Source organism: Salvelinus namaycush, chromosome 29, assembly GCF_016432855.1.
Source record: "Salvelinus namaycush isolate Seneca chromosome 29, SaNama_1.0, whole genome shotgun sequence".
NCBI lineage: Eukaryota > Metazoa > Chordata > Actinopteri > Salmoniformes > Salmonidae > Salvelinus > Salvelinus namaycush.
Window position 1 is genome coordinate 23705395 of NC_052335.1, and position 27376 is coordinate 23732770.

The 27376-nt window shown below is 43.0% G+C and overlaps 1 protein-coding gene across 1 annotated transcript in view; it reads right to left on the reverse strand.

The window, feature by feature from the left end:
- Positions 1–27376, reverse strand: part of LOC120024019 (DNA polymerase zeta catalytic subunit-like) — a 116188-nt gene that overhangs the window by 55090 nt on the left and 33722 nt on the right. The window contains exons 2-4 of the mRNA XM_038968104.1: positions 22767–22956; positions 22342–22416; positions 7992–8155 (exon numbers count right to left, since the gene is read on the reverse strand). Of these exons, the coding sequence (XP_038824032.1) occupies positions 7992–8155; positions 22342–22416; positions 22767–22956 (429 nt within the window). The remainder of the gene's footprint in view (positions 1–7991; positions 8156–22341; positions 22417–22766; positions 22957–27376) is intronic.

The window sequence follows — 27376 nt, forward strand, 5'->3', positions numbered from 1 at the left end:
CCGACACCACACTGCTCCGGTTCATATGGCGAGATATGGAACGAGACGCAGAGCCCACCATCTATGAATGGCAAGTACTCCCATTTGGCACCACCTGCAGTCCTTGCTGTGCCATATACGCTCTGCAGAGACACGCACGGGAGCACCCAGACAGTGACCCAGAAGTATGGGATTCAGTGGAAAATGCCTTCTATGTGGATAACTGCTTACAGAGCATCCCATCCACGGCTGAAGCGAAAGCACTCCTCGATAAAGTACGGAATCTCCAGTCCAAAGGAGGATTTGAGGTCCGACAGTGGGCGAGTAACAGAGCGGAGGTTATCCAGCACCTCCCGCCACAAGCTAGGTCCAGTAGCAGTGAACTCTGGCTATCGCAGTCTGGTGCTAACCCACAAGAGCCCACTCTAGGACTGAGATGGAGCTGCATACCGGATACCCTTGGGTACAAGCACCGCTCAGCCCTGAGTACCGAAACCCCCACTCTGCGCACCATCTATCGGACACTGGCCAGTCAATACGATCCCCTTGGGTATATCCTGCCATACACAACCCGGGCCAAAGTCTTAGTCCAGGACCTGTGGCAGACCAAGAGGGACTGGGATGAACCGATCCATCCGGCTGACCTAGTGGAACGATGGATCTGTTGGGAAACAGAGTTATCGGAGCTCTCTGAAGTCCAAATGCCAAGATGTTATGTACCACCCTGTGCTGACCAACTGGGATCATGCCTGGAATTGCATGTGTTCTGTGACGCTTCGGAGCGAGCTTATGGGGCGGTTTCCTATCTAAGAGTGGAAGATAAGGCAGGACACACCCATGTCTCCTTTGTCATGGCCAGGTCCAGGGTCGCACCCAAGAAGCAGTTGTCAATGCCTAGGCTGGAACTCAGTGCTGCCCTTTCCGGAGCCCAGTTGGCCTCTACCTTGCGAGCCGAGCTCACCTTGCCAATCCAGAGGGTCATCTACTGGAGTGATTCGACCACTGTATTGACCTGGCTCACATCGGAGTCCTGCAGGTATAAGGTGTTTGTCGGAACTCGCATTGCGGAAATCCAAGACCTGACAGAAGTCCAGGACTGGAGGTATGTTGATAGCATAAACAATCCTGCTGATGACGTTACTCGCGGTAAAACCCTTAAGGAACTGGCTCAACCCCATCGCTGGAGCTTGGGACCACCATTCTTGTCCCAACCAGAGAACGAGTGGCCGAAAGCCCCCAGGCGTGCGGCTCCTCCGCAACCAATTGAAACTCATGAGTTAAGGAAGTCCGCCCAATGTTACAGCATCTCTACGGAACCAACAACAGCTCTCCCTGACCTAGCACAATCCCAAACACTGCCGGATCTGATCGCCGCCACGAACCAGACCTCAGATGGGGTGGCTTCTATACCCACCTCCCTCGCGGCAGAGACACTACTCCTCCAGCATGCACAAGCAGTTAGCTTCCCTGAGGAGCTAAAAGCTCTGAAAGCTGGTAGGGAAGTTGCTAAGGAGAGCCGTCTTCTCTCTCTCGACCCCAGAATATGATCAAATCCTTGGAGTGATCAGAGTCGGAGGGAGGCTGCGCCGAACAGAAGTTTTGGACCCCGACGCTATCCACCCAATTATCCTTGACTCCAGACACCCTCTTACCAGGCTCCTCATCAAGAGTTATGATGAAAAGCTTCTCCACCCAGGGCCAGAGAGGGTCTATGGGGAGATGAGGCGGAAGTACTGGATACTTGGAGGACGAGGAGCCATTCGTAAGCACCAATACGCCTGCGTAGAATGTCAGAGATGGCGGGCTGGAGCCACTGTGCCCAAAATGGCAGATTTACCCCCTGCTCGCTTGCGCCTTCTCAAACCACCCTTCTGGTCAACAGGAGTAGATTGCTTTGGCCCCTTGACGATCAAGCTAGGTCGTCGAGTGGAAAAGCGCTGGGGCATTCTATTCAAGTGTTTGACGACTAGGTGTGTCCACCTGGACCTACTGGAGAGTTTGGATACTGAAGCCTTCCTCATGGCCCTACGGCGGTTTATCTCCCGACGGGGGAAACCCTACGAGATCCTGGCTGACAGAGGCACAAACTTCAAGGCAGGAGAAGCCAGGTTGGAGGAAGCCTTCCAAGCCATGGAACCCAGCCTCCAGGATCAGCTGATGGACCAACAAATCTTATTCAAATTTAACCCTCCAGGAGCTCCTCATTTTGGAGGAACATGGGAGCGAGAGATCAAATCTGTAAAGACGGCGTTACGAGTCGTCCTGGGGGACCAAACTGTCACTGAAACTGTCTTGCGGACCGTCCTGAGAGGTGGAAGGGATATTGAACTCCAAACCCTTGGGATATCTCTCTGCAGATATCGCTGACCCCGATCCGGTTACACCGAATATGCTCTTGATGGGACGCCGAGATGCGTCACTTCCTCAAGCCATGTATGCTGATACCAACCTCGTTGGCAGACGCCGGTGGCGACACAGCCAGATCTTGGCTGACCATTTCTGGGCCCGATTCAGTCGGGATTACCTACCAAGCCTACAGCACAGAGGGAAATGGCGGAGAGAAATGGCCAGCCTGGAAACTGGCCAAGTAGTAATGGTGGTGGACCCTCAGCTGCCTCGAGCCTCCTGGCCGGTGGGACGTATCACTAAGACCATGCCTGGGACCGATGGTCGCGTTAGATCAGTGGAGAGCCAGGTAAAGAACCGGACATATATTAGGCCAGTTGCTCGACTAATTCCTCTCCCTGAGATGACGGAGGACGGGGAGCAATGAGCCTTTTTGAGGAGTGTGGAATTTAACAAATTTCCAGGGTGGCTGTAGAAAAGGCCCATGGAGTTGGTGGAATAATCCTTTAATTCATGGCCACTTACTCAGCTGGGCCAGAGCGCTTTAATTAGGTCAGGTGGCAATGACCGACAGATCTCATCCACATAAAAGGAGGAAAACGGCATCGCCTGATCTCGCTGCTTTCTCTTCCTTAACTCCGTCTGCTCGAAGTTCTGTGCGTCCATGAATCCACGTAAGTCCACCGACTCTGTTACCTTTCATCTGAACTATCTGTTGCGAGCGGGAGAGTGGGCCATCAGTTATTGTTTATAGTTATTATCGCGGAGCGCGGCTTGGAGCGCACGCTTCAAACATATTGTGTAATGTGAATTGTAAATGATCGCGGCCATACGGATCCTCATAGGCCAATTATGCAATCGATATGGTTAATATGTAATTAAATTAATTCCATGTACACATGAAGACCAATTGAAAGGGTGAAATGAGAAACGTCATTGTTTGCTAACTGATCGACTTTGATATCAAACTAAAGGAGATTATAGATTGAATGACCATTCACTGTTTGTATTCATTTCATGATTTATGAGAAATAGTTAAGAGCCTAAATGACTCACAGGTGATTACTATTGACTTCTTAATTAATGAACTGGATTGTTGAATTCCCTAATTATGTTAATAATGAATGATTGTTATGATTTGATCTTTGTGATTATGAATTTGATTGGATACGTGTTATTTTGTTTCCTTTGTTATGCAGCACAGACTACTCAGTAAATATACCACTTTATGGTTAAAGGAATTCCTGCCTCAGTCTCATCCATTCTTTTGTCACCTGACACGTGACCACCTGTTCACCTTCACTGTCAGTCATCCTACCTGTCCAGCTACCCACACAGATTCCACTAATCTTTCACTAACAGTAACATCAACCACATCTAACAGTAATATCAACCACACCTAACACTAACAGCAATATCTACCACATCTAACACTAACATTAATATCAACCACATCAAACACTAACAGTAACATCAATCACATCTAACAGTAATATCAACCACATCTAACAGTAATATCAACCACATCTAACAGTAATATACACCACATCTAAAACTAACAGTAATATTACCACATCTAACAGTAATATCAACCACATCTAACAGTAATATCAACCACATCAAACACTAACATCAACCACATCTAACAGTAATATCAACCACATCTAACAGTAATATACACCACATCTAACACAAACAGTAATATCAACCACATCTAACAGTAATATCAACCACATCTAACACTAACATTAATATCAACCACATCTAACTGTAATATCAATCACATCTAACACTAACAGTAATATCAACCACATCTATTTTTTTATTTTTTATTTCACCTTTATTTAACCAGGTAGGCTAGTTGAGAACAAGTTCTCATTTGCAACTGCGACCTGGCCAAGATAAAGCATAGCATCTAACAGTAATATCAACCACATCTAACAGTAATATCAACCACATCTAACAGTAATATCAACCACATCTAACAGTAATATACACCACATCTAAAACTAACATTAATATCAACCACATCTAACGGTAATATCAACCACATCTAATAGTAATATCAACCACATCTAACAGTAATATCAACCACATCTAACAGTAATATCAACCACATCTAACACTAACATCAACCACATCTAACAGTAATATCAACCACATCTAAAACTAACAGTAATATTACCACATCTGACAGTAATATCAACCACATCTAACACTAACATTAATATCAACCACATCTAACACTAACATTAATATCAATCACATCTAACACTAACATTAATATCAATCACATCTAACACTAACATTAATATCAACCACATCTAACACTAACATTAATATCAACCACATCTAACATTAATATCAACCACATCTAACAGTAACATTAATATCAACCACATCTAACAGTAATATCAATCGCATCTAACAGTAATATCAATAGCATCTAACATGCTGACCAAAACGTGCGCGAGCGTCGCAAAATAAATGTAGAAATCCATGTTATTCAATTATTGCTCCAACGAGCGTCTGCGTTGCCAACGGCTAAAATAGAAGTTCCGTTTCTGACGCAGATCGCACTGCAAGTCCTGCCTCTCCCATCTCCTTATTGGTTTATAGAAGCAGGTACCCACGTGCCATCTCCTCATTGGTTATACCCACGTGGGTGATTAAAAGAAGAAATGTTTTGCCGGTTGTCGTGGTAATACTATGAAAGTGTAGATGCCAATAACCATATAAGTTCAAAGATGAAAAAGCCTGGAAGGAGGAGAGATGACTAGAAACGATTTGGTTGGCCGTTTTATGTGTGGATTAATTGTCGGAGTAGAAGACCTTGTGCATTTCAGGTAAAATAAAACTCAATGTTTATATCCCAGGACACATTAGCTAGCAACAGCAAGCTAGCTAAATAGGACAAATTAGCTAGAAAGAGCAAGCTAACTAGCTAAATTGCCATACATGTTTAATGCTTTTCGACCTGTCCCCAAATTAATGTCATTGGTACAGAGTTTGTTTTGATATAATAACCTGCGTGTCGTGATCGCGTTTGGTGTAGGTGGACAAAATACATTTATGCACGATAGAGCACGATAGCGCACGATGGTAGCCGGTTTGGGTTCCGTGTAACACCAACAGTCAACAGCAGGAGTTGAAACCGAAATGAATTTTAAATTGTTTCGTTCTGAACAGAACCATAACTTTTTTGGTCCGTTTCCACTGTTCTGACCAGCTAAAAAAAAAACGGGTCGAACCCAAAAAAGTACCGGTTTATATTGTTACTTTCTGTTCTTTTTTAATGCTCTGATTCTTTTTATTGTACATTTTTGTTATACTGAACGAAAATATAAACGTGTAAAGTGTTGGTCCCATGTTTCATTAGCTGAAATAAAAGATAAAGAGAGTCGCAAACATATATACACTGCTCAAAAAAATAAAGGGAACACTTAAACAACACAATGTAACTCCAAGTCAATCACACTTCTGTGAAATCAAACTGTCCACTTAGGAAGCAACACTGATTGACAATAAATTTCACATGCTGTTGTGCAAATGGAATAGACAAAAGGTGGAAATTATAGGCAATTAGTAAGACACCCCCAAAAAAGGAATGGTTCTGCAGGTGGTGACCACACACCACTTCTCAGTTCCTATGCTTCCTGGCTGATGTTTTGGTCACTTTTGAATGCTGGCGGTGCTTTCACTCTAGTGGTAGCATGAGACGGAGTCTACAACCCACACAAGTGGCTCAGGTAGTGCAGTTCATCCAGGATGGCACATCAATGCGAGCTGTGGCAAAAAGGTTTGTTGTGTCTGTCAGCGTAGTGTCCAGAGCATGGAGGCGCTACCAGGAGACAGGCCAGTACATCAGGAGACGTGGAGGAGGCCGTAGGAGGGCAACAACCCAGCAGCAGGACCGCTACCTCCGCCTTTGTGCAAGGAGGTGCACTGCCAGAGCCCTGCAAAATGACCTCCAGCAGGCCACAAATGTGCATGTGTCAGCATATGGTCTCACAAGGGGTCTGAGGATCTCATCTCGGTACCTAATGGCAGTCAGGCTACCTCTGGCGAGCACATGGAGGGCTGTGCGGCCCCACAAAGAAATGCCACCCCACACCATGACTGACCCACCGCCAAACCGGTCATGCTGGAGGATGTTGCAGGCAGCAGAACGTTCTCCACGGCGTCTCCAGACTCTGTCACGTCTGTCACATGTGCTCATGTGCTCAGTGTGAACCTGCTTTCATCTGTGAAGAGCACAGGGCGCCAGTGGCGAATTTGCCAATCTTGGTGTTCTCTGACAAATGCCAAACGTCCTGCACGGTGTTGGGCTGTAAGCACAACCCCCACCTGTGGACGTCGGGCCCTCATACCACCCTCATGGAGTCTGTTTCTGACCGTTTGAGCAGACACATGCACATTTGTGGCCTGCTGGAGGTCATTTTGCAGGGCTCTGGCAGTGCACCTCCTTGCACAAAGGCGGAGGTAGCGGTCCTGCTGCTGGGTTGTTGCCCTCCTACGGCCTCCTCCACGTCTCCTGATGTACTGGCCTGTCTCCTGGTAGCGCCTCCATGCTCTGGACACTACGCTGACAGACACAGCAAACCTTTTTGCCACAGCTCGCATTGATGTGCCATCCTGGATGAGCTGCACTACCTGAGCCACTTGTGTGGGTTGTAGACTCCGTCTCATGCTACCACTAGAGTGAAAGCACCGCCAGCATTCAAAAGTGACCAAAACATCAGCCAGGAAGCATAGGAACTGAGAAGTGGTGTGTGGTCACCACCTGCAGAACCATTCCTTTTTTGGGGGTGTCTTACTAATTGCCTATAATTTCCACCTTTTGTCTATTCCATTTGCACAACAGCATGTGAAATTTATTGTCAATCAGTGTTGCTTCCTAAGTGGACAGTTTGATTTCACAGAAGTGTGATTGACTTGGAGTTACATTGTGTTGTTTAAGTGTTCCCTTTATTTTTTTGAGCAGTGTATATCACACACACACTTCCAGTAATTTATTGGGTAAATCCCTGCCGAAATGTTGGCGATTTACCCAATACATTTATAGAGTGTGCGACTCTTTATTTTTTATAGCTTATAGTTAATTCGCCGTTAGTCAGCACCTCTATATAAAATACATTTCTTTGGGTGTGCGCCAGCTCATGTTTTAACTGAAATAAAAGATCCCAGAAATGTTCCATACGCACAAATTTCTCTCAAATTTAGTAAACAAATTTGTTTACATCCCTATTACTAAGCATTTCCCCTTGGGTAAAATAACCTTTCCGCTCCCGGTTCTGATTCTTTTCCTTAAACATTTTCGTTAATTTTTGTTTTATGGTTCTGTTCCATGAACCGGTTCCAACCCCTGGTCAACAGTAATATAAACCACATCTAACAGTCAACAGTAATATCAATAACTGCATTAAAAAGCCCGCTCCCCACACAAAGTCATGAACTTGAGAGTAGGATGCTAGACCTTTACCCTCACCCCTTCCTTCTTTCCTCCCTCCATCAGACTGCCCCCCGCACCCACACACATTCAAGAAGATGCAGAAGAACTACAAGAGAAAAAGTGTAAATCTCAGTAGCACCCCCACTAATTGTTTAGGTTATGATTGGGGGAGGGGGAACTGATCCTAGATGTGTACCCCCAGAGCGTCCCTTACCTTCGCGCTGCTGGCTCCGGCGGAACTTGACGGCTCCCAGGTTGACCATGTTCATGCCGTACAGGTTGTAGTCGATGAATAGCTGCAGCAGGTAAGGAATGTGAGCCTCGTGGGGTTGGTAGCTCTTGTTCATCACAGCACCTCCTTGTAACAGCTCACACACCCTGGAACCACACACACACACCCGATTAGATATATATTTTGGCTGCTATTCACAGACATTTACTTTGCGTACAGAAAAAAGCAATGTGTTCCAAAATCCACAACAAAATAAACAAATAAACAAGAGATTGAGCCAGAGATTTTTTCATTCAGGAGCTAATATGCTTTAAATTCAAAACACCATTCAAATCTCATTCACCTTGTAGACCTAGTTGCTGGAACGATAACGTGACATAGGGCTGGGGAATAAATACAATTAATTTGATTATTTTGATTTTATGTTTTGCGCGACATTCCAAATGCCTGAATCGCAGAATCGAGGTTTATTGTATTTTTCGTTTTTATGAGCGTTTATGTCCGCTTGTTCTCATGTTGCCTTTTGCACCTTCCCATTTACACCAGATATCTGTATTTAATGAAACAATGCTCATGTCGCCGCTCTAACAAAGGGAGTCGTTGTCCCAAAGGCAGGCGACGAGTTTAGGTTAAAAATAAGTGCATAGAAATGCATTGGGCTTATTTAGGACAGATTTTGGCGCTGTGCCCAAGCCCCTCCCCCCACCACTCACAACAACAAAGATGAGATCACTTCTTCCGCTCTGACAAACGGTTTCAACCCTCTATTTGCATTTGAGGTTTGGTCCAACAGAAATCGGTCATATGGACACCGAAACAGATGGATATATTATTTTACTGTAATAGAGGATAAGTTAACCTTTTGAACCATACCCTGTTTATGTTTCAACTCCTCAAATTTCAAGCAGAGCAGAAATTACTAAAACGGATGTACCAATCAACATTAATTCTGGAAAATGAATGCTGTTTGTCGCGCGCTTTACGCTACCACGTATAGCTAGCAGCATTTTAGTCAAACACAGTTTGTTATACAAGCTGTTTAGTGTGTTTAAAAAATTTGCAAAAAGCATAAAACAATTATATAAAGAATTGGCCATTTGTTTTTATTCTGAGAAATGAGGTAGGCCACTTGATTTCAACATCTGAGCTAAGTGGACAGGCTAGCATGCTGTTCAAACAGTTGGACAAGGACAGAAGGTTGTGTTCATAACAATTCAACTGTTTTGCGTTTTAGCTGAATTCAGAGCTTGTGAAATTATACCTAGATCCAAATTGGATTAAAATACAAATATTAGCTGGCTATACACTAGCGCGTGGGCTTTAGAGTTTATGACACCGGTGTCTGCTACATTATTAGTGAATGTGAAATATGCATGGTTCTGGTTACATTTGTAACATAACTGGCATTGTTATAGACAGACCTGAAAGCTAGATAATCAGTGATTATCGCAAAAAAAGCAGGTACAACTATTTGGATGAAATAATGTAATTATTAGTGGGTTTTATGGTTGTGGAAGGCATATATTCAGCCTAGGTATAATTCCACAAGCTCTGAATTCAATATAGTACTGCTGACTGTCTTAAATGTAGTGTACTTGACTTTTAAATTGTGCAACACAGCTTATTTAGAGAAAACAAATTGAAATAGAGTTTTAGGCCCTATTGCCCAGCCCTACTGTGACAATACGCAAAAAAAAATACCCGCCCTCCTCTTAGGAGGACACATCTTTTTTTTGTTTTACATCTTTTCTGCAACATATACATTTTACATACATCTGCATTGCTTACTGTTTGGGGCTTAATGCGGACTTTCTGTATAGCCCTTTGTGAATTCTGCTGATGTAAAAAGGGCTTTATAAATTTGATTGATATACAGTAATCACATAATAATACATTACCGAACATAACAATAATACATTACCGAACATAACAATAATACATTACCGAACATAACAATAATACATTACCGAACATAACAATAATACATTACTGAACATAACAATAATACATTACCGAACATAACAATAATACATTACCGAACATAACAATAATACATTACCGAACATAACAATAATACATTACCGAACATAACAATAATACATTACCGAACATAACAATAATACATTACTGAACATAACAATAATACATTACTGAACATAACAATAATACATTACTGAACATAACAATAATACATTACTGAACATAACAATAATACATTACTGAACATAACAATAATACATTACTGAACATAACAATAATACATTACCGAACATAACAATAATACATTACCGAACATAACAATAATACAATACTGAACATAACAATAATACATTACTGAACATAACAATAATACATTACCGAACATAACAATAATACATTACCGAACATAACAATAATACATTACTGAACATAACAATAATACATTACTGACCATCTTTGTCCCCATGTGCAGTTACAAACCGTAGTCTGGCTTTTTTATGGCGGTTTTGGAGCAGTGGCTTCTTCCTTGCTGAGCGGCCTTTCCGGTTATGTCGATATAGGACTCGTTTTACTGTGGATATAGATACTTTTGTACCTGCTTCCTCCAGCATCTTCACAGGGTCCTTTGCTGTTGTTCTGGGATTGAGTTGCACTTTTCTCGTCTCCTTCCTGAGCGGTATAATGGCTGCGTGGTCCCATGGTGTTTATACTTGCGTACTATTGTTTGTACAGATGAACGTGGTACCTTCAGGCGTTTGGAAATTGCTCCCATGGATGAACCAGACTTGTGGAGGTCCACAATTGTTTTTCTGAGGTCTTGACTGATTTATTTTGATTTTCCCATGATGTCAAGCAAAGAGGCACTGAGTTTGAAGGTAGGCCTTGAAATACATCCACAGGTACACCTCAAATTGACTCAAATGATGCCAATTAGCCTATCAAAAGCTTCTAAAGCCATAACATCATTTTCTGGAATTTTCCAAGCTGTTTAAAGGCACAGTCAATTTAGTGTATGTAAACTTCTGACCCACTGGAATTGTGATACAGTGAATTATAAGTGAAATAATCTGTCTGTAAACAATTGTTGGAAAAATTACTTGTCACGCACAAAGTAGATGTCCTAACCGACTTGCCAAAACTATAGTTTGTTAACAAGAAATTTGTGGAGTGGTTGAAAAACAAGTTAACGACTCCAACCTAAGTGTATGTAAACTTCCGACTTCAACTGTATTTAATCCCACCCCACCTATCACAATGTGCCATATATTTTTTAAATTGTGCTGTTGTCCATACATTATTTTAATTAAAAAAAAATTTTTTATCCCATTTTCTCCCCAATTTTCGTGGTATCCAATCGCTAGTAATTACTATCTTGTCTCATCGCTACAACTCCCGTACGGGCTCGGGAGAGACGAAGGTCGAAAGCTATGCGTCCTCCGAAGCACAACCCAACCAAGCCGCACTGCTTCTTAACACAGCGCGCCTCCAACCCGGAAGCCAGCCGCACCAATGTGTCGGAGGAAACACCGTGTACCTGGCCCCCTTGGTTAGCGCGCACTGCGCCCGGCTCGCCACAGGAGTCGCTGGAGCGCGATGAGACAAGGATATCCCTACCGGCCAAACCCTCCCTAACCCGGACGACGCTATGCCAAATTGTGCGTCGCCCCACGGACCTCCCGGTCGCGGCCGGCTGCGACAGAGCCTGGGCGCGAACCCAGAGACTCTGGTGGCGCAGTTAGCACTGCGATGCAGTGCCCTAGACCACTGCGCCACCCGGGAGGCCCGTCCATACATTTTTAACCTTTCTAATCGCATAGTATCCACAGATTGTGAGCTAAAGATGAAAACCTTTCCTCCGAGTATTATTATATTATTTATTGCTTGACTACAGCTTTCCAAAATCACCCAACACTGCTATTTGTAAGGTTAATTTTAAGTGAATGTTGTGATTTTTTTTTAACCATTCCTAAACCTGTGACCAGAAACAAGCTACATAGGGGCAATACCAGAATAAATTATCTAGTGATTGTCTCTTCGCAGCAAAATCTACAGAGCTGAGAATGTTGCATGCCCCATACAGTGCATTCGGAAAGTATTCAGACCCCTTGACTTTTTCCACATTTTGTTACATTAAAGCCTTATTCTAAAATGGATTTAATTCATATTTATCCTCCTCAATCTACACACACTACCCCATAATGACAAAGTGAAAACAGAAATACCTTATTTACACAAGTATTCAGACCCTTTGCTTCGAGACTCGAAATTGAGCTCAGGTACATCCTGTTTCCATTGATCATCCTTGAGATGTTTCTACAACTTGATTGGAGTCCACCTGTGGTAAATGCAATTGATAAGACATGATTTGGAAAGGCATACAACTGTCTATAAGGAATTGTCCGTAGAGCTCAGATACAGGATTGTGTCGAGGCACAGATCTGGGGAAGGACACCAAAACATTTCCGCAGCATTGAAGGTCCCCAGGAACACAGTGGCCTGCATCATTCTTAAATGGAAGAAGTGTTGAACCACCAAGACTTTTCCAATTGTCACTCTGAAAGAGCGCCAAAGTTCTTCCAGAAGGACAACCATCTCTGCAGCACTCCACCAATCAGGCCTTTATGGTAGAGTGGCCAGACGGAAGACACTCCTCAGTAAAAGGCACCTGACAGCCCGCTTGGAGTTTGTCAAAAGGCACCTAAAGGACTCCGACCATGAGAAACAAGATTCTCTGGTCTGATGAAACCAAAATTGAACTCTTTGGCCTGAATGCCAAGTGTCATGTCTGGAGGAAACCTGGCACCATCCCTACGGTGAAGCATGGTGGTGGCAGCATCATGCTGTGTGGATGTTTTTCAGCGGCAGGGACTGGGAGACTAGTCAGGATTGAGGGAAAGCTGAACGGCGCAAAGTACAGAGGGATCCTGAAAACCTGCTCCAGAGTGCTCAGGACCTCAGACTGGGGTTAAGGTTCACCTTCCAACAAGACAACAACACTAAGCACACAGCCAAGACAACGCAGGAGTGGCTTCAGGACAAGTCTCTGAATGTCCTTGAGTGGCCCAGCCAGAGCCCGGACTTGAATCCAATCGAACAACTCTGGAGAGACTTGAAAATAGCTGTGCAGCGACGCTCCCCATCCAGCTTGAGAGGATCTGCAGAGAATAGAACTCCCCAAATACAGGTGTGCCAAGATTGTAGCGTCCTACCCAAGAAGACTCAATGCTGTAATCGCTGCCAAAGTGTGCTTCAACAAAGTAGAGTAAAGGGTCTGAATACTTATGAAAATGTGATATTTCAGCTTTTTAATTTCAATAACTTTGCAAAAATTTCTAAAAACCTGTTTTTGCTTTGTCATTATGGGGTCTTGAGTGTTGATTTTAATCAATTTTAGAATAAGGCTGTAACGTATCAAAATGTGGAAAAGTCAAGGGGTCTGAATACTTTCAAAAGGCACTGTATAGCATTCTGTTGGTGGCAAGACCTTTGAATAATAATTTACATTTAAAAAATGTATTTAGTGTTGAATGAAGTGTTGTTTTTTTGTGTCAGTTCATACTCGGTACATCAAAAATATATTTCTATTTATTTTGCAACCTGTATGGCGCAGCTGTCGACATTTTTGTCCTCAAATGAAACTGGTATATTTTTCGATTTAAGCCAATCCTTTTCAGCCAATTTGTATCTTTAATATATGACGGACAATTTCCCTATCCTTCTCTCTCTTCCACTTGCCTCCTCCATTTTTGTGGTAATGCTGCAATCAATTGGTTGTAACTTTGGATTGAGCAGACATTCTCATATATTTTCGATAGCTGCATATGTGACAACTCCACCGTTCCTATTCATAATATCACTAATAAATATACCATAAAAAAAATAAAAATCCATAAAGATTTTTATTTTATCAATCAGTATATTTGAGTTTAACCATAATGTTTGTTCTATCTTTTCTGGAGGATAACATTTTAATTGTAATGAGCTTTGTATGGTTTGTTTAAGAAAGGGCGATGCTTTAAACAAAGTTTAATTTCCAATTAGTCGGAAATGAGAAGTTGTAATCTGTATAAAGCAAAAAGGCTATTTTTGAACAAAGGATGAACTTTTCTTAATAATCTACTGGAAAAACACTTTGGGTTCAAGTATAATTTATTTATGAGTGAAGCTTTTAGTGTGAGGTTTAATGCTTTAATATTTAATAATTTTAGTCCCCCAAACTCATATTCATTATATAAATAGGCATATTTAAATTTTCTCTGGCTTAGCATTCCAAATAAAGTGAACGTTTTTGCTCATATCATACTAAGTAAGTCAACTGTGATAGGACCAAAGAGTTAATCAAATGTGATTTTCCCATAAATAAGCAAGTATTTACCTCTCCATGGTTGCGAATCTTATCTATTTTTGCAAACCTTCTATTGAAATTGGTTGTGGAAAAATGTATTTATATTTTGAGATATGAATATCAAGTATGTCTACTCCCCCATCCACTCATTTTATTGGTCAAATATAAGGCACTGTAAACATTGTGTCTTTTAATGATCAAATACTTCATATGGTAATTAGGTTATAGTCCAGAGAGGTTAGAAAAGTGATCAACATCTTAAATGAGACTGTGCAGGGATCCAGATTGTGGATTTAAGAAAAAACTTTAGTCATCGGCATACATTGACACTTTCATTTTTAACCCCTGGATTTCTAACCCCTTGATGTTGTTTTTGGATCTCATTTTAATAGCTAGCATTCCGATGGCCATAATAAATAGATATGGAGACAACGGACAGCCTCGTCTTACTCTTCGTAAACTCTTAATACTTTCTGAGAAGTAACCATTATTTCCTATTTTACACCTGGATTTGCTGTACCTAACTTTAACCCATTGTATAAGAGATTCACCGAAATTAAAGTAATCCAGGCATATATATATGGCGTACAGCAGGTCAGCCACCAGGGGGAGACTCGTCGAGGCCTGGTGGCAGACGGAGTCTACATCCCGAGGAGGCGATGGCTCCCTCTGCTGGACGTGCCAGGTCTCGACGGGCTGTCCGGCCAGGACTAATTGGGGCTAATTGTGGTTGGTGGGTAATCAAGGGCTGATTGCTCACCAGCTGTACGAGTCCCATAAAGCTGCCAGATGGGCAGCACACAAGGAGAGAGACTGGGGGAAGAAAGGTGACTTCCATATAGTTGGAGACGGTGCCCGAGCTAAAAGGAGGGAGTTCAGTTTTTGTGCCCGACAGGATACAGCAAGACACGGAACCCAGAAGACGGTATCCCAGAGAGGGTCTCATAGGGGAGACATATCCTTTTCTTTTGATTTATTATTTAAAAACACACCCTTGAAACTGAGCTAATCCTACTCTGTCTGTGTCTGATCTGTGTAAACGTCTTGACCAAACCCCCTGGTCTGCCACAATATATATATATTGTGCTCAGTGTGAACCTGCTTTCATCTGTGAAGAGCACAGGGCGCCAGTGGCGAATTTGCCAATCTTGGTGTTCTCTGGCAAATGCCAAACGTCCTGCACGGTGTTGGGCTGTAAGCACAACCCCCACCTGTGGACGTCGGGCCCTCATACCACCCTCATGGAGTCTGTTTCTGACCGTTTGAGCAGACACATGCACATTTGTGGCCTGCTGGAGGTCATTTTGCAGGGCGCTGGCAGTGCACCTCCTTGCACAAAGGCGGAGGTAGCGGTCCTGCTGCTGGGTTGTTGCCCTCCTACGGCCTCCTCCACGTCTCCTGATGTACTGGCCTGTCTCCTGGTAGCGCCTCCATGCTCTGGACACTACGCTGACAGACACAGCAAACCTTTTTGCCACAGCTCGCATTGATGTGCCATCCTGGATGAACTGCACTACCTGAGCCACTTGTGTGGGTTGTAGACTCCGTCTCATGCTACCACTAGAGTGAGAGCACCGCCAGCATTCAAAAGTGACCAAAACATCCGCCAGGAAGCATAGGAACTGAGAAGTGGTCTGTGATCACCACCTGCAGAATCACTCCTTTTTTGGGGGTGTCTTGCTAATTGCCTATAATTTCCACCTTTTGTCTATTCCATTTGCACAACAGCATGTGAAATGTATTGTCAATCAGTGTTGCTTCCTAAGTGGACAGTTTGATTTCACAGAAGTGTGATTGACTTGGAGTTACATTGTGTTGTTTAAGTGTTCCCTTTATTTTTTTGAGCAGTGTATATATACACACACATTTTAATTCTAGTCATACTTTTTCAAACGCCTTTTTGAAATTTGCTATGAAGACCAGGCCTGGTATCTTTGATGTTTCATAATGTTCAATTTGTTCAAGTAATTGTCATATATTAAATCGCCAATATATTGTTCATGTAAAAAACCTGTCTGATCAGGATGAACAATATCTGATAACTTTTTTTATTCTAGTTGCTATACACCTCACCAGGATTTTTGCAATCAAAACTTTGAAGTGTAAGTGGCTTCCAGTTTTTTTTTTTTTTTAAATGGGCTGGATCTTTATTAGCTCAGCAAAAAAGGAAACATCCCTTTTTCAGGACCCTGTCTTTCAAAGATAATTCGAAAAATCCAAATAACTTCACAGATCTTCATTGTAAAGGGTTTAAACACTGTTTCCCATGCTTGTTCAATGAACCATAAACATGCACCTGTGGAATGGTCGTTAAGACACTAACAGCGTGTAGACGGTAGGCAATTAAGATCACAGTTATGAAAACTTAGGACACTAAAGAGGCCTTTCTACTGACTCTGAAAAACACCAAAAGAAAGATGCCCAGGGTCCCTGCTCATCTGCACGAACGTGTCTTAGGCATGCTGCAAGGAAGCATGAGGACTGCAGATGTGGCCAGGGCAATAAATTGCAATGTCTGTACTGTGAGACGCCTAAGACAGCGCTACAGGGAGACAGGACGGACAGCTGATCATCCTCGCAGTGACAGACCACGTGTAACAACACCTGCACCTACCTCTGTACATCACACCAACAACTGCCCGAGTTAAACCAGGAATGCACAATCCCTCCATCAGTGCTCAGACTGTCCGCAATAGGCTGAGAGAGGCTGGACTGAGGGCTTGTAGGCCTGTTGTAAGGCAGGTCCCCACCAGACATCACCGGCAAAAACGTGGCCAGTGGTCACAAACCCACCGTCACTGGACCAGACAGGACTGGCAAAAAGTGCTCTTCACTGACGAGTCGCGGTTTTGTCTCACCAGGGGTGATGGTCGGATTCACATTTATCGTCGAATGGAATGAGCGTTACACCGAGGCCTGTACTCTGGAGCAGGATCAATTTGGAGGTGGAGGGTCCGTCATGGTCTGGGGCGGTGTGTCACAGCATCATCGGACTGAGCTGTTGTCATTGCAGGCAATCTCAACGCTGTGCGTTACAGGGAAGACATCCTCCTCCCTCATGTGGTACCCTTCCTGCAGGCTCATCCTGACATGACCCTCCAGCATGACAATGCCACCAGCCATACTGCTCGTTCTGTGCGTGATTTCCTGTAAGACAGGAATGTCAGTGTTCTGCCATGGCCTGCGAAGAGCCCAGATCTCAATCCCATTGAGCACGTCTGGGATCTGTTGAATCGGAGGTTGAGAGCTAGGGCCATTCCCTCCAGGATGGTCCGTGAACTTGCAGGTGCCTTGGTGGAAGAGTGGGGTAACATCTCATAGCAAGAACTGGCAAATCTGGTGCAGTCCATGAGGAGGAGATACACTGCAGTACTTAATGCAGCTCGTGGCCACACCAGATACTGACTGTTACTTTTGATTTTGACCCCCCCTTTGTTCAGGGACACATTATTCCATTTCGTTAGTCACATGTCTGTGGAACTTGTTCAGTTTGTCTCAGTTGTTGAATCTTATGTTCATACAAATATTTACACATGTTAAGTTTGCTGAAAATAAATGCAGTTGACAGTGAGAGGAAGTTTATTTTTTTGCTGAGTTTACTTACAACCTGAGTCCTGTTTCAGTAGTAATGAAATCAGACCTTGTTGAGTACCTGAAAGTCAATTTTTTTGGGGGATTAATTAAAACACGCTAATAATGGACCTTTGAGTACATCAAAAAAGGTCTGCTATACCTCCACTGGTATACCATCAAGCCCTGGTGTTTTTCCAAACGGAAAAGATTTAATTCCCTCAGTTCCTCCTCTGTATTTTGGTCTTCACATAAGTGTTTCTGTACATTTTACATTATTATCATTAGGAAAGTAATCCTTACAGTTAACACCATTCAGTAGACATGGAGGAGACAAAAGAAAACATATGCTTAAAATATTTTGATTCCTCTTTCAAAATATAATTTGGTGAATCATGGATGACTGTCATTTGTAACGAGTTTATGTAAATTATTTTTGGTAGCATTTCTATGTTGAAGATTCATGAAAAATGTAGTGCATTTCCCCCCATTTTCCATACAATATGCTTTATTTTTGTAATAAATTACACTTGATCATTCTTTTTGTTTTTCCTCTTTTGTGCCTCTATAGTAGTTTCCATTACCTGTTATTTCCTCTATTTATTCATCTCTTTTGATCTAAACGGCTTGTTTTAATGATGAGTATTGTATTGAATAACCTCTAAACGTGCATTTAAATGTGTCCCATACAATACGTGAATCTGCTGTACCTACATTGTGTAGAAAAATGTGAATTTCGAATTACCTTGTCTTCGTTAAGAACAAATTGTCATCTGGTAGGCTTTGATTAAATTTCCAATGTCCCCGTCAATGTGGAAATTCTGTAAGAGTTATGTAGAGGCCAATTAGATGGTGGTCCGATCGCATTCCTTCTCCTATTAATACTTTAACTTTTGATGCTAGAAAGAATGAGACCAGGAGGTAGTCAAGATGGCTATCTTGATTAAGCCTCCTCCATGTATATCTCACTAGGTCAGGGTTTTTCAGCCTCCATATATCCACTAGTTCTAATGTATCCATGATCTCCTTAAGTGCATGAGGGTGATAGTTTGTAGTGTGATTTCCTTTACGATCCTTTGAGGTGTTTAAAACCGTATTATAATCTCCCACCATAATAATAGATAAATGAATTGCTGGTGAGCTCAATAGATGATTATATATACTTTAGAAGAAGTGTGGCTCATCATTATTTGGCCCATATAGATGAATTAGTCAAATCTGTTTTTGGTCCAATAAATTTAAAAGGATTCATCTTCCTTGAGGATCAGTTTGCACAAGTCGGATCAAAATGGTTGTTAATGAATATAATCACCCCTTTTGAGTTTCTTTGCCCATGACAAAAATATATTTCTCCCTCCCAGTCCTTTTTCTACCCAACCTCGTCTATATTTGTAGAGTGAGTTTCATGTAAACAATAGATATCATATTCTTTCTATTTTAGCCAGGTACATTTTTTTTTCTTTTTTCAAATCTGCTTAGCCATTACAATTGTAACTGGCTATACTTAGTTCCCCACTTACCATAATGATAACCAAGTTTCAATTATACTTACCTCAACCATTGTATGTAAACTTACCATCAAAAAACACTATGATGATTAAGTGTCCATATAGCTGTACCATAATATTTGCACGGTTAAGAATACTGTAGTCCGTATTGACTGAAAGTCCGTATTGCCCAGCGACAGCCCCGAAACCTGAAGGATCTGGAGAAGGTCTGCATGGAGGAGTGGGCCAAAATCCATGCTGCAGTGTGTGCAAACCTGGTCAAGAACTACAGGAAACGTATGATCTCTGTAATTGCAAACAAAGGTTTCTGTACTAAATATTAAGTTCTGCTTTTCTGATGTATCAAATACTTATGTCATGCAATAAAATGCAAATTAATTACTTAAAAATCATACAATGTGATTTTATGGATTTTTGTTTTAGATTCCGTCTCTCACAGTTGAAGTGTACCTATGATAAAAATGACAGACCTCTACATGCTTTGTAAGTAGGAAAACCTGCAAAATCGGCAGTGTATCAAATACTTCTTCTCCCCACTGTATGTATGTATGTATGTATGTATGTATGTATGTATGTATGTATGTATGTATGTATGTATGTATATATATATATATGAGGCCTATATCATTAGAATCAAGAATATAAGGGTAGCATAAATAGCTCATATAAAAATATGAAATACCCTTATCGCTTAGAGAAGTGCCAGTTAAATGTGTCGGCTCTACCGTTAACTGTAATCAGTTTAACCCAGTGTTAACCAGTCAGCCGCACACTAATAGAGACAACAACCCTGTTGACAATACCCAATCCCTTTTCCGGTGTGTATTGGAACAATAATAGGTCCTTCACATTTTTAATATTGAGATGTATTTTTTAAATGTAAAAGGACAATAACACCAATTACTTTAGGATTGTATAGGCTCACTCCAGTAGAGAACCTAGACAGGTTTTAAATTCTGTAATACTTTATCCTAGCCATACATTATATCAATTCATATTTATTACGTTTTATCTTCAATTCTATTTGTTCCGATTCACATCCGCCACTATCTAACAGCTTTTAAGTCATAATATACCCCCATCTCTACAATTAGGCCATACCATCTAAAAAATAAAGTTGCTATTTTATTTAAATGTAAAGCCTTACCCATCTTCCCCTAAATCAAAACCTGATTTTAAGTCCATATAGTACAAAGTTCAGTATTGCCTAAATAAAAAAAGGATAAGTCCATCTTACCCGTTTCACATTCCCAAAAGTCCAACCTTATTTTAAGTCCACATAGTCTACGGTTCTGTACTGCATAAAAAATGTTTTAATCATGCATAAAAAAATAAATAAAATAAAATAAAATATATATATATATATATATATATATCCATAATTGTAATGTGTAATGCGGGGGCAAATGTGTATCGGAACTACTTCCGCAGGAGGTAGCTATCACTCACAGCCACGTTGTAATCTTCAAGTCCTTGAACAGTTAGTTGTTTCCGTACAATTTATCGACCACTAGATGAACTTTCTGCTTCTCTGCTCGGAGCCTTTTGAAATTGGAGTACAGGGAACGTCATCTCTCCATTATTTCATGGGGAAATTGTTCATTAATAGAGAACGGGGTGTTCTTCACCTCCCTACCCTGTTGTAGCAAGGCAATCTTCATTTGTAGTAAATTAGCATAGCTACTATCGGACAGAGCCTTCCCTCCCCTCTGCCACCGAAACGGTGAGCCCTTTGAAAATCAATTGTATCTTGAGATTACGTTTTATAAAAAAACTTGACTTTTTCCTCTGACTGAGTTTCCATTTTCATTCTCCTTTATTCCCATTATAACAATATTATTCTTCATACTTCTGCACTTTAGATCAAGTAATTTGGCTTTCATTGATTGATTATCATACCGTAGCCTCTCCATAGAGTCCACAGTAGTTTTCAATATCTTATTTTCCGCTCGTATATCTTCCATCATTTTATTACTGTAATCAATTCCTGTTTTTAAGGCCTCAACCTCCCCCAGTTGCCCAGGCAATATATCCATTTTTTTTACTGCTCTCTCGTGCTTGTAAGCAATGCTCTGTCTTCTGGAGACAGTTATAAAAACGACCCCCTCCAATGTTACATTTTGGAATTTTAAAATTCCCTTCAGTTTCGCTCGCAGAGCTCGAGGAAAGGTCTTCTCTTGTTCGCTTCGATGTATCGGATTGTTTTTCGAGCATATCAAAATGCTGATCAATAAATAGTTCAAGGTTCTCTATATTATCCAGAATGTTTGTTTTCGCAGTTATCAGCTAATCCTTAGTTTTATGATTAATTCACGGGACAAGCTGTGCCTACCACGCTGACATTTGCCACGTCATCAGCCCCAGCCCCAGTCTTTGTCTGTCCTATAATAATAACGTAGGCCACAGTGACAGTTCACCCCCGAGTGACTGATCTGAAACGAGACAGGGGCTCCAGACATCGGCTCATAAACACTCAGTCAGGCTGAGGAGCAGACAGTGTGGCAGTTAGTCTCCCTCTCTCTCCACCCTCAGAATCAGTCCCTGTCTCCCTCTCCTCCCCCCTCAGTATAAGCCCCTCTCTCTCTCTGTCCCTCTTACCTCTCTGTCCCTCTCTCCATGTCTCTGAACCTGTGGGTTCAAGGGTGCTACTGACCTTTGAACCTCGTTTTTAGGACTCTCTCGCTCACACACACACACACACACACACACACACACACACACACACAGCGAGTGCTCTGTACTATATAAGCCTAGCAATCAATATCAGCAGAGTCAGCATCCTAGTCATGAGCAGTCAGAGAGAGACAATACCACTCTCCAACAAAAGAAACACAGGATCAATGTTAAGACAGGCCATTACAGCTCAAACCAAAACACAGACCAGTGAGAAGCACCAGCTAAGGCAAAACCAGTAGAACACCCTCCTCACCTTTTGACCATCTGAGGATTGTACAGATAGATCTTCATAAACGTCTTCTCTTTGGCATGGTATCCATAAAAAGGCCTGTGGAGAGAGGGAGAGACCACCGTCAGACAAATCTCCTGGGAAAACATCACCATACCCCATTATGGACTTGACCTATCATTCACCTTCTAACATTGACGCTGTCAGCCTCTAGACTAAACTCTGGCACTTTCTCAATTAGTCTTTTCTTGATTTCTCATGTCTTTGCCTCCCACTCAAAACCCATAGGGAGGAGAATGGCTAAGGGGAGGAACATTGGGCCATCTCCTCCAATGTGGAAAGAGGATGGGAGGAATCGAGAAAAACTAATTGAGAAAGAGCCTCTGCTATGTAGTGAGTGACCCTACTAAAGAACAGTGATGTCTAAAAGAGAGGGAGCAGGTACTTACATGCCGGAGACCAGTGCCACCTTGAAGACGTGCTGCGTGTTAGAGGAGGGGTTTCCCATGGACACGTTGAGGGCCCTGTCGATGCTGAAGGCCACCTGACGCAGGTAGCTCTCCGTCTGCTGCCCGTAGCCATCGTAGGGCACATAGAGGTAGGGGAAGATGCCATGGAGGTGGAGACAGGTCTTCTGACCTGAGAGACAGGACAGAAAGAGGACAAGCCTGGTTGAGAGGGAGTATTTTAGACAGGAGTTTGTTTTCATGTGAGACAGGAAGCTGTGGCACCAAACTGTTGGTTACCTCAACCCATAGTAACAATTCTGAAACTGGCACAGAGTCAAAAGACAAAGCAACTCAGCATTATACAGTGATATAAAACGAATTAAAGTAGTAGCCAGACTCTTAAAGTTAATTTACCAAAAAGCAAGCATGCCCACTTTAAACATATATTTACAGCCTGTGATGCAGTTAGTCGAGTGACATGACTGCATTTACTAAGAGACTTAAAACTAGACTTGCACACAATGGAGATGGATTGGCCTCTGCTTCGGGAGGAGGAAATTCACCCAGTCCAGTAAAACAACTCTGACTTACACACTTTCCAACGACGGGAAGACAAATACCTCCAGCCAGCCAGCCTTGCTCAGGCATGTAAAGGAGCCTTGATTCATGAGTGCACACCACCACACAGCGCAAAGCAGACCATTAGCTAAATAACTGAGTGGATAGCAGGGGGGGACGAGTCTCTCCATGATGGGGGGGGGGGGGGGGGGGGGGGTGACTGATATGGGATGAGGTCATCCTGAAGTCGTGTAGCGTGTAAAAAAAAAAATGTGTGTGACATCACTAAACGGAAGCCAAGCCATCTAGACCGTACTGACTGATGGTCCAGTTCAGGTGTAGACTATTCCAGGCCTAACCTCATCACCAGGCTAGCTTGGGGAGGAAGTGTGATGCACGTGACTATTCCAGGCCTAACCTCATCACCAGGCTAGCTTGGGGAGGAAGTGTGATGCATGTGACTTTTTCCAGGCCTAACCTCATCACCAGGCTAGCTTGGGGAGGAAGTGTGATGCATGTGACTATTCCAGGCCTAACCTCATCACCAGGCTAGCTTGGGGAGGAAGTGTGATGCACGTGACTATTCCAGGCCTAACCTCATCACCAGGCTAGCTTGGGGAGGAAGTGTGATGCATGTGACTATTCCAGGCCTAACCTCATCACCAGGCTAGCTTGGGGAGGAAGTGTGATGCACGTGACTATTCCAGGCCTAACCTCATCACCAGGCTAGCTTGGGGAGGAAGTGTGATGCATGTGACTATTCCAGGCTTAATATAAGACTGTAATACAACACCAACCACATAGGGACCATGTGGCTGTAGGAAGAGACTGGGGACCATGCAGACCAGATGCCATGAGAGATGGTAGGACTCACAGACCAGATGTCATGAGAGATGGTAGGACTCACAGACCAGATGCCATGAGAGATGGTAGGACTGACAGACCAGATGCCATGAGAGATGGTAGGACTCACAGACCAGATGCCATGAGAGATGGTAGGACTCACAGACCAGATGCCATGAGAGATGGTAGGACTCACAGACCAGATGCCATGAAAGATGGTAGGACTCACAGACCAGATGTCATGAGAGATGGTAGGACTCACAGACCAGATGCCATGATAGATGGTAGGACTCACAGACCAGATGCCATGAGAGATGGTAGAACTCACAGACCAGATGTCATGAGAGATGGTAGAACTCACAGACCAGATGTCATGAGAGATGGTAGGACTCACAGACCAGATGCCATGAGAGATGGTAGAACTCACAGACCAGATGTCATGAGAGATGGTAGGACTCACAGACCAGATGCCATGAGAGATGGTAGGACTCACAGACCAGATGCCATGAGAGATGGTAGGACTGACAGACCAGATGTCATGAGAGATGGTAGGACTGACAGACCAGATGCCATGAGAGATGGTAGGACTCACAGACCAGATGTCATGAGAGATGGTAGGACTCACAGACCAGATGTCATGAGAGATGGTAGGACTCACAGACCAGATGTCATGAGAGATGGTAGGACTCACAGACCAGATGTCATGAGAGATGGTAGGACTCACAGACCAGATGTCATGAGAGATGGTAGGACTCACAGACCAGATGTCATGAGAGATGGTAGGACTCACAGACCAGATGTCATGTTGTTCCAAGATGGCTTAGCAGTTCAGACGTCATTTTGTCCTCGTATTGTCGTGTCCTGTATATATATATATTTACACCTTTCTTCACATATCTTTTATATATTTTATTATCCAAGAACTCAACTACAAAAGCTTTCCTGCAACCCGCCTCACCAATTACAAAAAAAAAGTATTATTTACCTCAAATCTGAAAATCCACAGTGGAAGCTAGCCAGGGGCTAATCAGAAGCTAGCCAGAAAGCTAACCAGAAGCTAGCCGGAAGCTAGCTAGAAGCTAATCTGAAGCTGCCCAGAAGTTAGCCGGTTTGCTGGCTAGCGTTGGTGTTTCAGCTGCCCACGTTTTGTGGTCATCACCTATTCCTTTAGCTCGATAATCTACCGGCACTTTTGTGCAACGCGACTCGGACCGGAGCATACCGGGCCTTTTTTTTTTCTCAGTGTCCCCGGATTTCAGCCGCAGGCTCTGGACATTTGCACGGAGCCCCACCGGGCCTTCACGACTGACTGCCGACGTTATCTGCCCGAGGGAGTTATCCAACTGGCACCTCCGTCGCGACGTTACCTGAACGCTCATCTGGGGCCCGCTAATCGTTAGCTGTCTTATCGGCTGCTATCTGAATAAGTATATCGGACAATTTTTTCTTGGGTCACTATATCTATTTTGCCAATTGGATTGATCCCCTCTACCACACAGAACCCCACTAATCTACAGACGGAAACGCACGAGGTGTCTAAAAATAGACCTCCATCCTATGCTATCTTGCTACCGATAGCCATCTACCCGGCCAGCTGTCTGGATCGCCGTGACCCCAACCAACCTCTACTCACTGGACCCTTATTGATCACTCGATTAAGCATGCCTCTCCTTAATGTCAATATGCCTAGTCCATTGCTGTTCTGGTTAGTGTTTATTGGCTTATTTCACTGTAGAGCCTCTAGCCCTGCTCACTATACCATATCCAACCTCTCAGTTCCACCACCCACATATGCGATGACATCACCTGGTTTCAATGATGTTTCTAGAGACAATATCTCTCTCATCATCACTCAATACCTAGGTTTACCTCCACTGTATTCACATCCTACCATACCTTTGTCTGTACATTATTCCTTGAAGCTATTTTATCGCCCCCAGAAACGTCCTTTTACTCTCTGTTCTAGACGTTCTAGACGACCAATTCTCATAGCTTTTAGCCGTACCCTTATCCTACTCCTCCTCTGTTCCTCTGGTGATGTAGAGGTGAATCCAGGCCCTGCAGTACCTAGCTCCACTCCTATTCCCCAGGCGCTCTCTTTTGATGACTTCTGTAACCGTAATAGCCTTGGTTTCATGCATGTTAACATTAGAAGCCTCCTCCCTAAGTTTGTTTTGTTCACTGCTTTAGCACACTCTGCCAACCCAGATGTTTTAGCCGTGTCTGAATCCTGGCTTAGGAAGACCACCAAAAATTCTGACATTTTCATCCCCAACTACAAGATTTTCAGACAAGATAGAACGGCCAAAGGGGGCGGTGTTGCAATCTACTGCAAGGATTGCCTGCAGAGTTCTGTTTTACTATCCAGGTCTGTTCCCAAACAATTTGAACTTCTACTTTTAAAAATCCACCTCTCTAAAAACAAGTCTCTCACCGTTGCCGCCATATGTGGACACCATATGTGAACTGATTGCCCCCCATCTATCTTCAGAGCTCGTGCTGCTAGGCGACCTAAATTGGAACATGCTTAACACCCCAGCCATCCTACAATCTAAGCTTGATGCCCTCAATCTCACACAAATTATCAATGAACCTACCAGGTACCACCCCAATTCCGTAAACACGGGTACCCTCATAGATATCATCCTAACCAACTTGCCCTCCAAATACACCTCTGCTGTTTTCAACCAAGATCTCAGCGATCACTGCCTCATTGCCTGCATCCGTAATGGGTCAGCGGTCAAACGACCTCCACTCATCACTGTCAAACGGTCCCTGAAACACTTCAGCGAGCAGGCCTTTCTAATCGACCTGGCCGAGGTATCCTGGAAGGATATTGATCTCATCCCGTCAGTAGAGGATGCCTGGATATTTTTTTTTAAATGCCTTCCTCACCATCTTGAATAAGCATGCCCCATTCAAGAAATTTAGAACCAGGAACAGATATAGCCCTTGGTTCTCTCCTGACCTGACTGCCCTTAACCAACAGAAAAACATCCTATGGCGTTCTGCATTAGCATCGAACAGCCCCCGTGATATGCAACTTTTCAGGGAAGCTAGAAACCAATATACACAGGCAGTTAGAAAAGCCAAGGCTAGCTTTTTCAAGCAGAAATTTGCTTCCTGCAACACAAATTCAAAAAAGTTCTGGGACACTGTAAAGTCCATGGAGAATAAGAACACCTCCTCCCAGCTTCCAACTGCACTGA